This window comes from Myotis myotis, unplaced genomic scaffold (assembly GCF_014108235.1).
Source record: "Myotis myotis isolate mMyoMyo1 unplaced genomic scaffold, mMyoMyo1.p scaffold_m19_p_18, whole genome shotgun sequence".
NCBI classification, from domain to species: domain Eukaryota; kingdom Metazoa; phylum Chordata; class Mammalia; order Chiroptera; family Vespertilionidae; genus Myotis; species Myotis myotis.
The window spans coordinates 14,645,878-14,659,904 of record NW_023416322.1 but is presented as its reverse complement, the minus strand read 5'-3'; the positions used below and the strand labels follow the sequence as shown (position 1 = coordinate 14,659,904).

General features: G+C 51.5%; 1 protein-coding gene across 3 annotated transcripts in view; it reads right to left on the bottom strand.

The window, feature by feature from the left end:
• The window catches only part of VASH2 (vasohibin 2), a 38,410-nt gene extending 24,607 nt beyond the window's left edge, over window positions 1-13,803 (bottom strand). The window contains exons 1-5 of one of the 3 annotated variants that reach the window (XM_036343033.1): window positions 13,702-13,803; window positions 13,292-13,334; window positions 12,660-13,123; window positions 3,877-3,965; window positions 294-350 (exon numbers count right to left, since the gene is read on the bottom strand). In XM_036343033.1, the coding sequence (XP_036198926.1) occupies window positions 294-350; window positions 3,877-3,965; window positions 12,660-12,935 (422 nt within the window). In that variant the 5' untranslated portion in view covers window positions 12,936-13,123; window positions 13,292-13,334; window positions 13,702-13,803. The remainder of the gene's footprint in view (window positions 1-293; window positions 351-3,876; window positions 3,966-12,659; window positions 13,124-13,291; window positions 13,335-13,701) is intronic. The other 2 variants (XM_036343035.1, XM_036343034.1) reach the window with 2 other exon arrangements.
• Between the last annotated feature and the right edge of the window lie 224 nt (window positions 13,804-14,027).

Below are 14,027 nucleotides of genomic sequence, written 5' to 3'. Positions count from 1 at the left end.
CCTGGACTAGGGGCATCACATGGAGTAAAGGAGGCCACATGAAACACATTTCATAGGCATTCCCCACCCCCTGAATGAGTTAGTCTGCACCACTGAGCTCAGCTGCCAGGGTGGTACAGACCCAAGCCCCACCTCTAACATGGCCCTGGGTCACCCCCAATCCACACCCCGTCTCCAGCCCTTACAGACCAGGAAAGTGAGCACTGGGATACAGGGATGGAGGGCGGGAGAGGGAGTTAGCAGCTTTCAGGTAGGAAAGAGGTCACCTGGCCCACAGATCATGCACCACTTACCCACTCAGTGGCCTCATTTTTCTAATTTCAAAGAACTGCGTCCCTGTATGATTGTATCTGTGTGAAGTATGTAAAGGGAAAGTAAGAGAAAACTCCAAAGTCCCAGGAATCCAACAGAGGAAGCTATGCATTGATTTCTCAATGAGATGAGGAAGTGAGAGCTTTCCAGGGGTCCAGTAGCCAGAAGGTAGTCAACATCCTCCACTGTCCTGCCTGGAAATCTAACTTCTAATTTAGGCCCCAAAGCACCTTTGATCTTTAGAATAGCCATATTCAATCTGCTCTGTATTCTGGTTAGTTGAATATATGTCTTAATTCATCTACTAGACTAAAAGCTCTTTGAGAGTTGGGACCATTTGTTTATCATCTTTATATCAACCATAAAGCCCGGCATAAATCTAGTGAATGAGGAATAAATAAATGAATGCGTAGACAGGTGGATGGATAAATAGATGGATAGATGGGTGGAAAGGTAGATGAATGGATGATGGATTAATAAATGGGTGAATGGATGAAAGGAAGAAAGGATGAATATAACTGATGAATGGAAGGGTGGATGAATGGTTGGATAGATAGAAGGGTAGGTGGATGGCTGGCTGGATAGATAGATGAATGAAGGAAGGAAGGAAGAAGGGAATATATACGGAAGAGTAGATGGATGGCAGTAGAGTTTCTCAGACTGCAGCAGAGCTTACTTTCATTTCATGCCTGAACTGACACTTGACATTGATTACTAAATGTGAGATGACAACATTATCCACAGCCTTGGATTTAGCTAGCTGCCCAGACGGTCTCAGGGACTGGAGAGCCTGTACCAGGTCATTCTGAATGACAAAGATTCCTTAATGTCATGCTCTCTTCTCTGAGACTGGATCTTAATTTTTCTGAGCCTGAAAAACATTGCTTTGTGCATTTCCCTATACTGCCTCAAACAAAATTCTATTTAAAAAGGGCATGTTTGGGAATTGCTAACGAACTGTGAACTTGTAGCCCAGGCAGGGAGGGTGTGTGAGGTTCGATGTGTGCCCCTACTGTGGTGGAGGCAGCTGCAGAGGGTGGTGCTGAACACCCTCCTGAGAAGGGCTGGGAGTCCTCCCTGCCACAGATGTGCTTGGCCACTCAGACACGAGCACACGGAACCACCACCTGAGCAGCTCATTATAAGCACATTCTGGGCTCGACCTTGGGAGTTTCTGATTTCAGGCCATGGTTTTAACCCTAAATGCCATTCAGTCACCTCATCTTGGACTGTTAAATTGGAAGTTCCAGGGCGAGGACCAGGGGCTGATTTTAATAAGCACACAGTTTGGAAAGTACTGGCACGAACATAAGAATAACCAATAACAATATAGGCTTGCCTAGTTTTTAGGAAAATAATATACAAAAACCTAGATGTAGAAGAAAAAAATCTACTCTCATTGTTAGGTGACTTTTTTACTTTACCAAAGATGCCATTCAAACAATGAGATTCTGGTATATTTAAAGTAGAATTCAAATGGCAAAAATGCAATGCGTATGCCCAACTTTCCCTGTATGTATATCTAGTTTGTACATCTTGTACATAAAGTGAGACAAACTCACGGTAATAAAATAATGAAACATTATCTGGCCATCTTTTCTCAATTCCTAAGAGTTTTCAGCTCCTGCAAGTGAGCTGGTGAGGGAATTCCTATAAACATTGCCTTCAGGGTGAGAGACTCACTGACCGAGTGCGCCCTCAGCAAAGTCAGGTGACACCTCTTCCCAGAACATAGTGCAAAATCAGCACTCCCGCTGGCCAAGACACTGAGGCCGTCAGAAGGGAAGGCAGGATTTGTCTTTCCATATCGCTACTACCCACTGCACACATCTATAGTCAGGACTGGCCCCGAACGGTCCCTGTACTCTAGCACTGGTCATGTTGTTCAGGACAAAGCAATAGGCAATCCCAAGGAACTAAGTGAAAGTCTGGACAGAAGCTAGAACAGAGACCACCCTCTGCTTTCTTTATGTGGTGGCCTCAATGGTCAGGTGACAGGGAGCACAGTCCAGCAGCCGGCCGGGCCTTCCCTTCAGAGACCTGGGTCAGTGACCATCATAATGCATCAGAGAAAAGCGCAAAAGCAGCTCCTTCAGGGCAACAATGAAAACCTGGCTGAGGGTGTGCTGCTGGGTTTACGAGAGAGTGCAAATTCTCCCCACCAGGCTCATTCTCTTTCATCTCTGCTCAAATGGTCCTTGTGAAGCCCATGTCGTAGACAGAAGGAAGGAGCCATTCTAATTTCTGTTGCTTTCTAGAATGTTCTGTGAGGAAGTCAGTTACATCCAGGAAGGCTCAGTTCTTGGGGTCCAAGTCTACCCTGGTAGGAGTTTATGCTTCTGGACCACACAAAGCTCCCCAGGTGGGGTCCAGTTTGGGGATCAACACACTCCCAGGGCTAGCGCAGAGGGTGGCGCTACTTTCTCCTTCTAACATCGCTTCAGGATTCCACTGGGAAGATGCCCTGTGGGGGAGTTCATAATCTATAAAGTGGAAACTGAGAGGCTAATCGAGTAATCTGCCTACCCAAACAGCAGAACTGGTGTTGTTCCCACCTGGTAGTATTCATCCCTTCAGGGAAGTCACAATAAATCAACAGGAAAGGCTCTTGCCTATAGCACAGACAGCACGTGGGATATAGGCCAGTGCCCATGAAATCCTTTCTGCTACACTCTAGGTCTTTAGGGAAGAAGGACAGAGGCCAGAAGAGGCTTGGCATCCTGGACAATGTGCTGGGGGTCTACAGGGCATCTGATGCTGGCTTAGCTCTGAGATGCTACTGACTTGCTTGGGCAAATGGCTTGTCCCTCTCACATATACCTCTGTCAGCCCAGCTCCCCTCTGACTCCTACCCCTGATAAAACACCAGAGCAGCCAGTGGGCCATCTGCCTCTGGCCCTTTGTCCTGACAATGTTGCTGCCGCAGACCCTCAGAACTGATCTAACCTGACTGCAAACAACCTGGGAACCCTGGATGTGAAGAAAAACAGTCTGGCTGGTCTGAACCCAGCCTGGACCCACGGGATCCCCAGCTCTATGTCAAGCTCAAATGAGGGGAGAGAGCCCCATTCAGTCACAAGGAACGGAGTAAGGCCACCAGTCGGGGCCACCTAGAGAGCCAAAAGCAGCGCCAGCGGGGCCTCCAGTAGATTATGAGCAGTCAAGATGAAGGCAAAAAGTGAGAGAGGAAAGAAAAGGAACAGAAGACTAGGAGGGAAGAGGGAGAAAGACTGCAGAGGAAGAAAGAGGGAAAGATGACTGAGGAGGAGGAAGTGGAGAAAGAGAAGCTGGAAGGCAGAGGGGCTCGAGGTGGCCCACCACTGTCTCACTGCCTTCTTGCCATCCTGGCCCACATCCTGCTCTAAAGGGCGGGCGTCTGATCACTGTAATTACATCCTCTGTTATCACTCCTTCTAGACTCTCACATAGTGGCCTCCCTCCATGCCGGCCTCACCAACCTTAGAGAGTATTTGCTGACCAGCTGGGGAAAGACAGGCCACCAGGCTTGCAATCACCACGCCCGTCCCCTGGCTGTGTCTGCTCAGACCCTCGTGGGAAGGATACTGTAGTGTCTTCATGTAGTTCTGAATTGCCTGGAGCCAGTCTGGGATCGTCATCGACAGCCTGTAGTTTGGAACCTGGGGTATTGAAGGCTGCAGAGAAGTAGAGAGAGATCTTTTTGGGACCCAGTGCTTGGTGGCAGGTCCAGGACTGAGACCACCGGAGAACTGCTCCTGGGAGCAGATGGCCACCCTGCCATGGTCACCTGTTCAAGTGGTACCTCCTGGACAAGGTTTCCCCACACCAGCTGGTCCCCTGCTGAAGTCCTCCCTCTCTGCATTCCTTCTATACACACTCCCCCGTGGGTCACAGTGACTCTCTATGGCCTTCTGTGTATTGTGAGTGTGAACACAGCCAGCCTCCCCAGGGAGCCTCAGCCATTCACTTAGGCCAAGGACCATGTCTTATAGTGTCCCCCACTGAGCCTGGCCCAGGATGTTCACAGAGGCGCTCCATTAACCCTCACATTTTTTACTGCATGACTGAACCTTTTGCTGCATGGTTGGTGTGACCCATTCTAGGTGCCCCACTCCAGGGCACCATTGAACGCAAGATGAATGGTGCCCTGAAGAAATGCAATATTGGGCGCCTTGGCCACCATTTCTTCTCAACACCACCCCCTGCAATGTCCATCTCCTCCCTCCTATGAGTCTAGACCCAGATGGATGAGGATAGAGTCCCCTCTTGCCTTCACTCTTCCCAGATAAGTGCAGCTCCTCTGACTCATGAGCCACCTCACCCTTTTCCCCTTAGGGCCGCCCAGCCACCTCTTGGTTTCCTAGTCTGCCTCTTGGTCAACATTCACCAAGTGTCTACAAGTCCTGCAGGGAAGAGTGCTAAGCCCTGCAGGGAGGAGAAAGGAGCAATGGCAGGCAAGGGCGCCAAGAGGGGGAGGTAGGCGCCTCTTGTCTGGAATTTAGAGCTCAGACAGCACTCAGCGCTGAGCAGGCTGCCAACGAGGCTGGGAGTGAGAACAGGCTGGGGCTTCCAATCCAGTCACTCCTGGGAAGTGAGGGACGATTTTTGCTTTCTCTCCCCCTGTATGTTTCTCAGTTTCTCATCTTCGGCCTCGCTGGTGGGGTAGGGCCATTGGGGGCAGAGGCACTGGGCTCATGTGGGCCTGAGGCCGCTGCAGTGTGTTGTCAGGAAGGAGAGGAGGCTCCTGCAGGCCTATGTGCTTAGGAAGGAGCAGAAAGGGCCTCAGGACAGATTAGTTCCATCCTGGGAGAAAACAGGGAAAGGGAGGCCCTGGGGATTTAGGGCTTAGCTGATGGACAGTGAAGACACTGGTCAACTGACTTGGGGGCAGTGCTGGACAGCCTGCTGGGCACCAGAGCTCTCCCAGCTCCCTGGGTTCAGGCCCCACAGTGAAGCTGGAGGGCATGCCGGCCCTGGGCCTGAGGAGGGTGGGAGGAGGAGGGGGAATGGAGAGGGCTGCTCATACTTCTGTACCCCAGGCTGCATTTACTTATAATGCTACTTGACATTCTTTTCCTCTCTCCGCGCCTCTATTCTCTCTTGGCTCTGAGACTTCCTACTTCACAGCAACTGCCCCTTCAACAGAAAGGAAACTAGTCACACTTCCTACTTCACAGCCAAGGTGCTGTGCGTGTGTGTGAATGTAAGAGTGTGTGCACACATAGCTGTTCTGTGAACTACATTTCGAGTACAACATATCAACTCAAATCACATTCTTGTCTTGGAGAGTCATTTTTGGGAGCAAATTGGAACATTTGCTCACATGCCCCTCACCCTCCCTGACACACACACACACACACACACACACACAGTCAAAAAATGAAGTGTAGCTGTGGCCTGTGTCGCTCAGTTGGTTGAACATCATCCCATGCACTGAGAGGTCGCTGATTTGATTCCCAATCAGGGCACATGCCTGCTTTGTGGGCTCAATCCCCAATAGAGGGCATGCAGAAGGCAACCAATCAATGTTTCTCTCTCATTGATATTTCTCTCTCTTTCCCTCTCTCTTCCTCTCTTTAAAATCAATAAAAACATATTTAAAAAAAAATAAAGTGTACCTTTGTGTTTTCTGCCCTAACAAACACCAAGAAGTATCTGGTTTGTCCTTATTTTTTTTGTGCAGTAACATCCTCTGATCCTCTCAAACGGGGAATTCTGTGTAAGAACGTGCCAGAAATTCCGCAGAGCAGAGAGAATGGGAGATGCGCACAAACATCTCTTTAGTACTTGTTGTGTTCCCAGCTCTAGAGCAGGCACAAAGGGGAGGGGCACAGAGAGAGAGGCGGGATGATACAGTTTATTAAGTCATGAGCTTCCACACAGAAGAGTACCTATTTAATAGAAAAGCTGGTAAGCAGAGGGAAATGCCCCAAAGAAGCACGGACCACCTAAGGGATCCCCAGAGGGGCATCTGTTGGCCACAGCCCTGAGGTGGCCAGAGTGACGGGGTTCTGAGTCAACCGGCCGTTGGGGCCAACCACCAAATTATTTCAACTCCAGCAAACCCAACAGAGCCCACAAGAGCTGGATGACGGGGTGGGAGTCAGGCGGCAGCTGATCCTCAGAATAGAAGCTAAGTGGCGCCCAAAGATTTTTAAGAACAGCTGCCTGGTTACCTCAGCCCCTGCTGAGAGCGAGTGGCCACATCCCCCAAACCCCAGCTGAGGAGCAGAGCTGTGGCAGGAAGAGGGGCCGAGGCTGCTGAGGGGATGATGTCATCTGGCTACAACTCTGACATCTGGGAGAGCTGACTGCGACTCAGGCTGGGACTCAGCTCCCAACTGGCCCCTCAGGCTGCCAATGCCTCCACAGGACGATGAACTATTAACCAGGTGGGCTCCTTCAGTTGTGATGACGCGTCCAACACAACGAGGTTGGAGTCCCTGCTCTGTCATCTGCTGGCTGTGGACCCTGGTCAAGCTACATGACCTCTCTAAGCCTCTGTTACCTTCCCGATAAAACAGGAGAATATCACCTACTCCAAACCTTCTGGGCTGGTCATGAGGATTCTATAACCTACGTATACAACGTGCACCTTGGAGCTTGGCACTGGGTTCTCTCTAAGTGTGAGCTGTGTTATTATCGTCTGAAGTGTGCCTTCAGGGGCAGACAACGGGGAGGCCTGAAATGTCTTCACTTTTCAGGAAAACAGAATCAGCAGCGCTTGAGTCCCTGGACACTCGGGAGCATTCCTGAGATGCCTTCTCACCCTAATAACAGAGGATGAAACCATCCACTTCTCTCTGGGACCATGCGTTAACCTCCTTAATTCATGAAGTGTTCACACAAGGTGATGAGAAAACTTTGGGGCCTCGAGAAAAAAAAAAAACTGGCCCAGCTGGCATGGCTCGGTGGTCGAATGTCGACCAATGAACCAGGAGATCACGGTTCAATTCCTGGTCAGGGACCAGGTTGCAGGCCCAATCCCCACTGTTGGGTGTGCAGGAGGCAGCAGATTGATGATTCTCTCTCATCATTGATGTATCTCTCTCTCCCCATCCGCCTTCCTCTCTGAAATCAATAATAATAATAAATGAATAAATAAATCTGTCCTTTTTTTTTTAATGGCCCCAAAAGGTGGAAGCAAACCAGGTGAATGAATAAACAAGATGGGGCATGTACACACAATGGGATATTATTCAGCAATAAAAAGAAAGGCCATTCTGGCACATGCTACAACAGGGATAAACCTTGAGGACCTCACGCTAAGTGAAATAAGCCAGTCACGAATATCGTTCAATTCCTTTATATGAGTTCCTAGAATTGCCAAGGTCATAGAGACAGAAAGAAGAAGGGTGGTTGCCAGGGGCTAGGGGTGGGAGGGAGGGAGAGGGAGTTTCTGTTTAAGGGGTACAGAGTTTCAGCTGGGGAAGAAGAAGAGGTTTTGGAGATGGAAGGTGGTGATGTTACACGCACAACAATGGGCAGAACCGAACACTTAAATAGTAAACTATATGTTATGTATATTTTACCACAATTTTTAAATGTCCGTGAAAAGACAATTCACACAAAAAAATAAATGCAAATAGTGGATAAATAGTTGGAAAAAAAAGTTCAAACTCACTAATAATTTAAGAAATGCACATTAAAGCCAGTGCAGAATGTCAGTTTCACCTCTCCATTTAGCAGGGATGCTCTGAAGCGTGGACACTCAATGCTGACAAGGATGCTCCCATACAGTGGATGGGAGTGTAAATTGGTACAACCGTTTACCAAAACAAAAAGCCCAGGGCACACTCCTTTTGTTTTCTCCATGACTGGGGACCTGAGAGTCTCTTCTCCTGTCATTTTCCTGCCCTATTTCACCTGAAATGCCAGCCTAGATTTCCCATGGCCCCTCAAGATTCCCACCTCCTGCTATCTGCATCCAGTCCCCTCAAGCCACAGCCCCACTGATGGAGGCAGAATCTAGAGGGCACAAGTCAAAATGACCCTTTCCATACTATGCCTGTGGTCAGGGGTCAGGGAGTGGGAGGGGGAAGTGGAGTGGACAGGAAAAGGGTTGCTCAAGAATAATGATGAAACAAACCACAGGCAAGGTTTTTATGGACAGACTCAATTTCACTCCATTCTTGCCAAATACAATGACCTGTCAGAAGAATGCAAGGAGCCCAGCCAGTATGGCTTAGTGGTTGAGCATCAACCTATGAACCAGGAAGTCATGGTTTGATTCCCTGTTAGGGCACATGCCTGGGTTGTGGGCTCAATCCCTGGCAGGGGGCGCACAGGAGGCAACCAATCAATGATTCTCTCTCATCATTGATGTTTCTATCTCTCTTTCTCTTTCCCTTCCTCGCTGAAATCAATAAAAATATATTTTTTTGAAAAAGAAGAATGCAAGGAAAAGGGATGTAGATGGACACAAGTGCATATCATCACCATGTGGGAGAGAAGGGGGAACTAAAAGAGGAGCCAGGGAGGCAGCTGGAACCCCAGGTACCAGGGATCTTTAACAAGAGAGAACAAGGACAAAGCAAAGCCTTCTGCTGTCCCTGTTCTTGGCAGACACCAGGCAGAAGAGTCTCCTGGAGGAGAGCAAGGAACATCACTCGTGAGCCCAAGATGGGCCCCAGACCCCTGCATCAGCAGCAGCCTGGAATCTGTTGGTGGTAGCCTGCCATGGAGGCCCAGGGGCCACAACCTTGGGCTGAGCAGGAAAGACCAGTGGATGGTCTTGAATGCAGAACAAGGGAGGGAGGGAGCTGCCCAGTGAACCAGCAGGGGGCAGGAGTGGAGCCCTGCTTGCAGCAAAGTCTCACCTCACAGCATTCACTTCCTTACTCAGGCAAAGCTGCATCCTCTAAATGTGAATTACTTTCCAATTTGGGATCAATGTGAGAATGAGACACACAACCAAATGTGGGTTCTGCAAGAAACAGCCCAGCTGTTTTTTTTCTGGGCCAGCTCCCTCTCTGCCCCTGGCTTCCCATCCTCTATCATCCTCCACCTGGTTTGAGCTGCTTTTTTGCACTATCCCTAAAAAACCCTGGCCTTCACCTACACAATTGTTAACTCCAGATGTAGCAACCAGCAGAGAAGGGGTCTTTGGTAGAAAATTTAGAAGGAAGATGTCAGAGCAGGTGAGCTCCTCCACGCCCCAGGAGGGGGTACCTGGACCTTCAGGCACAACTTACCATGGCTGCTAACAGAATGCCCGGCAGTCAAAGGAATTGACATTCAGTCCCCCCCTCTTAGGCCTCCGACACCTTCCCTCCGCCCACTTCTTTGCCAAATTCAATTGCCAAAAAAACGTAATCTCCCTGAAACTCTCCAACCCTTCCACCACTTCCTCCTCTTCTCTACAAATTCCTCAGTAAAGCATCGGTTTGGTTAAAGGAGCAAAGGCTTGGTCCCAGAGGGAAAAGTCTGCCAATCTGAGCGCAGGAATAGCCCTTGAATCCAAGAGGAGTGGCACCGAGAAAAAGGAGCTTTTGAAACGGTCCCCAGCTCAAAGCCTGTGTAGGAGTCAAGGTTTAGGGAATGTCGGGACCAGGGAGAGGTAGGATCCCATGATGGGGCAGGGGGTGGAGAACCAACCATTATGACACAATGTAAGAGAGAGAAATGTTAAGTTCTTTACTTAGGTTCAGAAAGCCAATGCCCACGTTCAGGCTGGGGTTGTCCTGGCTTGGCAGGAGTTCGAATGTGACCTACGAGTTATCACAATAGTACAATGTGGCCTTGGCCAGGTGGCTCCATTAGTGGGAGCATCGTCCCATACACCAAAAACGGCTGTGGGTTCAATTCCTGATCAGGGCACATACGTAGGTTGAGGATTCAATCCCTGTCAGGGCCCATAAGTCTCCTCTCTCCCCCCCCCTCCCTTCCTCTCTCTCTAAAATCAATAAAAACATATCCTCTGATGAGGATTAAAAAAAAAATAAAAGTACAATATGGCCACTCTATTAAAAAAAAAGAAAAAGAGACCACTCTTTGTTGTTGTTGATCCTCACCAGAGGGTATTTTTCCCATTGATTTTTAGAGAGAGTGGAAGGGAGGGGATGAGTGTGTGTGTGTGTGTAGGGGGGAAGACAGAGAGAAAAACACTGATTGGTTGCTTCCCATACACGTAGATCAAACCCACAACCCTTCGGTGCACTGGCTCATGCTCTAACCACTGAACCCCCGGCCAGGGCAGGGACCACTCCTTTTTAAGAACACAGCATTCAGCCATAGTATTGGCGGTCTCTGGAAGCAGTGATCTATGTTCTAAGCTGCTCAGGCAGCATTTAGAATATTGTGTTTCATATGTGCTTATTTTAGGGGATTGACTGATTTCAAACTAGCCATTGTCCTAGAAAGAAGAAGAGAAGAGTGAGTTGATCTGGGAACGCTAACAAATAAGAAAAGGTGAAAGGAACTACCTGTGGACAAAGGAGACTAAAGGAAGGTGCAGGCTGACAGATGTCACCGTTCTGAGGACTTGTAATTCCGTGCACCTCTGGTGTCACACAGGTCAGCATTAGAACCTGGAGACTCACGGGTCATAACATTATGGAATGTGAGAGCTGGAAAGAACTTTACTTGAAGTCTGGCCTACTCCCATTGTATAGATGAGAAAACCGAGATCAGAGATTTTAAGTAAGCTAGAAGTGGCACAGCTAGGACTGGAATTCAGTCCCTTCCTCTCTAAGAGCCCCGTCTAGTGACATTCTAGGGAGCTGTGAGTAGCAAAGGAAGTTGGCATGTGCTACTCTGGCTCAAAGGGCAACACAAGAATCCGTGGTGACATGTGACTAAGGGGAGAGGAGGAGGACTTCTGTTCAATCTCAGGAAAGATTTTCCCACTAATCAAATCCAGCCAGGCCTGGGACCAGCTGCCCTGGGAGGCAATGAGCCCCCGGTTCTCAGGAGGTCTTCAGAACGCGGAAGGGAGATAGTAACATTCCTGATTCCCATTGAGAAAGGGGGTCACCGCCCACAAAATCAGAAGGATGAAGCCACAATTAGAAGCAGGGTCGCCGCTGAGGGTGCTGAATTAGAAAGGCAGCATGGGGCAGTAGGAACAGGCCTCTGTTGGCTGTGGCCACCTCTCCTCCAGGTTTAAGGGCTCCCAGCTCGTCCTTCAGTAAAGAAGGCTCACTTAAGTATGGACAAAGCCCAAACCACAAGCCAGGACCAACGTTGTTCTCACGCTCAAGAAGGTCTCAGCAAGGGTAATTACAGCTGACAGTAAAGCAGGCAGGACTCTCGTTGGGCACAATGAAGAGCTCCTTGACCGGCAGAGTAATAAGACACTGTGACTGACTGCGACAGGAAGCTTACCGGCTCAGCCACTTCTCCCAAGGGCACACACAGCTTTCTGGCCTGTAGGGCTCAGACGCTCAGGTCACCAGATGCTCCAGGTTGGGGATTTGACCAGATGGCCTTCCAGGTCTCAGGTCTGGCATTCCTAGACTTGCCCAGGAATCTTCTCAGCCATGCCAGCGTCCCCAGGGTGCCAGGGAAACCATCTGCCATGCTACAATTCCCCCTCACCCCCTTCGCAGGCTCTGGCAGCATTTCTCCCCCAGGTTTGCATTTTATGTTTCATATAGCGACCACTGCACATCTCCCTCCCTCCGTCTTGCTAAGTGATCCTTGGCCACCAAACCCAATCAGCTCACTGGCTTCTCTCCAAGGTAAAAAGAGTTCTACTCCCAAGCCTCCTTCTCAATCCAGTGAGACTAATTCATCAAGTCGACTGGAACGTCCCCTTTAAGCCATGGCCAAAACTTTTTTTTTTTTTTTTCTTGGAGCCCAGATAAGCCGGGAAAAGAGATAGTTCACTGTTTTTGCAAGTTTCAGAGGTGAAAGTCACTGTCATAAAAAAAAAAAAAAATTGGCAAAAAGTCTAGAAATGATTCACGCTGAGAAGTCTGACTGGTTGAGTCAAATTCATTCACAGCCTAATAAATCATTTGCAAGGGGGAGACTCCAAAGGGGAGAAGCAGGGTGGGATCCCTAGGGGACCTATGCATTCTTGGCATCACCGCTGCAACAGAGCGGCTACAGCTCTTGCTGAAAGAGGATGGACATGGGGGTGAGTAAATAAATAATAGAGTTTGGATAGAGATTCAAGGAAACCCTGGCACTACAGACCACACAGTCCCAGGACAGCCAGCCACCACCTCCCCCTCCCCCATTTCTAGGGCTTCCAAGACAAACATCTCAATTAAGCAAAGGGGAGGGGGGATTGTGGGGAAGACTGGAGAGGGGAAGGGTGTTCGTAGCAGAACCCGGGACGTGGATAGTGCCTCTATTTGTCCTGTACAGACCGAAATGTCCCCTCGCCGCCCACCCCACCCCCCTGCTTCGAAGCCACTGACCTTTGCCAAGAAGGCGGCGTTCCTGATGGCGCCCACCATTTCTCCCCCTTTGGGGTGCACCTTGGCCACGTGCACCCACATGCGCTCCCAGGTGTGGCTGTCGATGGGGAAGCCGCTCTTGTTCACGTGAAAGAGCACCCCGCCGTCTTTGTCCTCCTCCTCGGAGCCCCCGCTGGTGGCGAGGCTCACGGGCCGCGCGTGGCTGCTCCGGGACCGGGTGCCTTTGGCGCCTTTGGGGTGGGGGCAGCGGCGAGTGTCAGCCGCAGAGCCGGTCATGGTGGGGCCGGGGCCGAAAGGCGGGGCGGGGCGGGGGTCGCGCGACGTCGGCGGCGGCGGCGGGGGGCGTGTGCGCGCGGGCGCGCGCGGGGATCAGTGCCCCGCGGGGGCCGCCTCCTCCATGCCTCGCGCCGCCTCTGGACGCGCCGAAGGGGAGCGGCGGCCGGCGCTCCGCTTACGGGCCGAGCCTGCAACCAGCGGAGACACAGCGCGCACCGCGGTAAGTGGACACCCCGAGACCCCGTGCCCGACGGCGGTGGGGCCTCGGACTGTCCCCGCGTCACTCCCGCCCCTCCACCCCCGCGCTGACAGACCCTCCACAGATTTGAATTACGAGCGTCCAGCCCCGCAATTACCTCGAAAGGCGACTGGAATTTTGGCACAAAGCTTCACGCACACCTACACGCCGGGAGGGAAATAAAGAGGCGTGGGGGGTGCGGAGTGGACCGGGTAGCGGGGGGAGAAAGGCGGCTCGTGCAGCGTGAAGGAGCAGGGGGTCCCCGCACGGCTCCACGCAGCGCTTGGTCGCCCGATGGGATCGAGCCCCGAGCACACCAGCAGCGCGCCCGCACGTGAGCGCCCGGGGTCGGCGCGAGGGCGCAGCAGCCGCTTGGGCTTGCAAAGGCGGCCGCGTTGCTTCCAGGAAGCCCTCCCGGAGCCCCCAGGCTCCCGTGGAAATAGGTCCACCCGCCCGCGTTCCACGAGTTCCCCGGGGGACCGGCTGCAGGCGGGACGCGGGAAGGGCGCCGCCGCTGCAGGACCTCACCTCCGGGCGCTTGGCCTCATTGCTGCGGCGCAACTCCAGGCGGCGGGGGCGGCGGAGGCGGAGGCGGAGGCTGCTGCTGCTGCTGCTGCTGCTGCTGCTGCTGCTGCTGCTGCTGGGCCTGGGCCTGGGCCTGGGGCTGGGGCTGGGGCTGCTGCGGCTGCGGCTGCGGCGGGCGGCCCCTCATTCCAAGTCCCATTCTCGAATGTTATTCTGTGACATATAACCGAGTCACCCGGGCAGCCGCCGATGTTCCGAATGCGTCCATTGGCCGCCGCAACAAAGAGGGGCGGGTCCCGGGCTCGGAACTCTACAACCCGGAGTTTCGC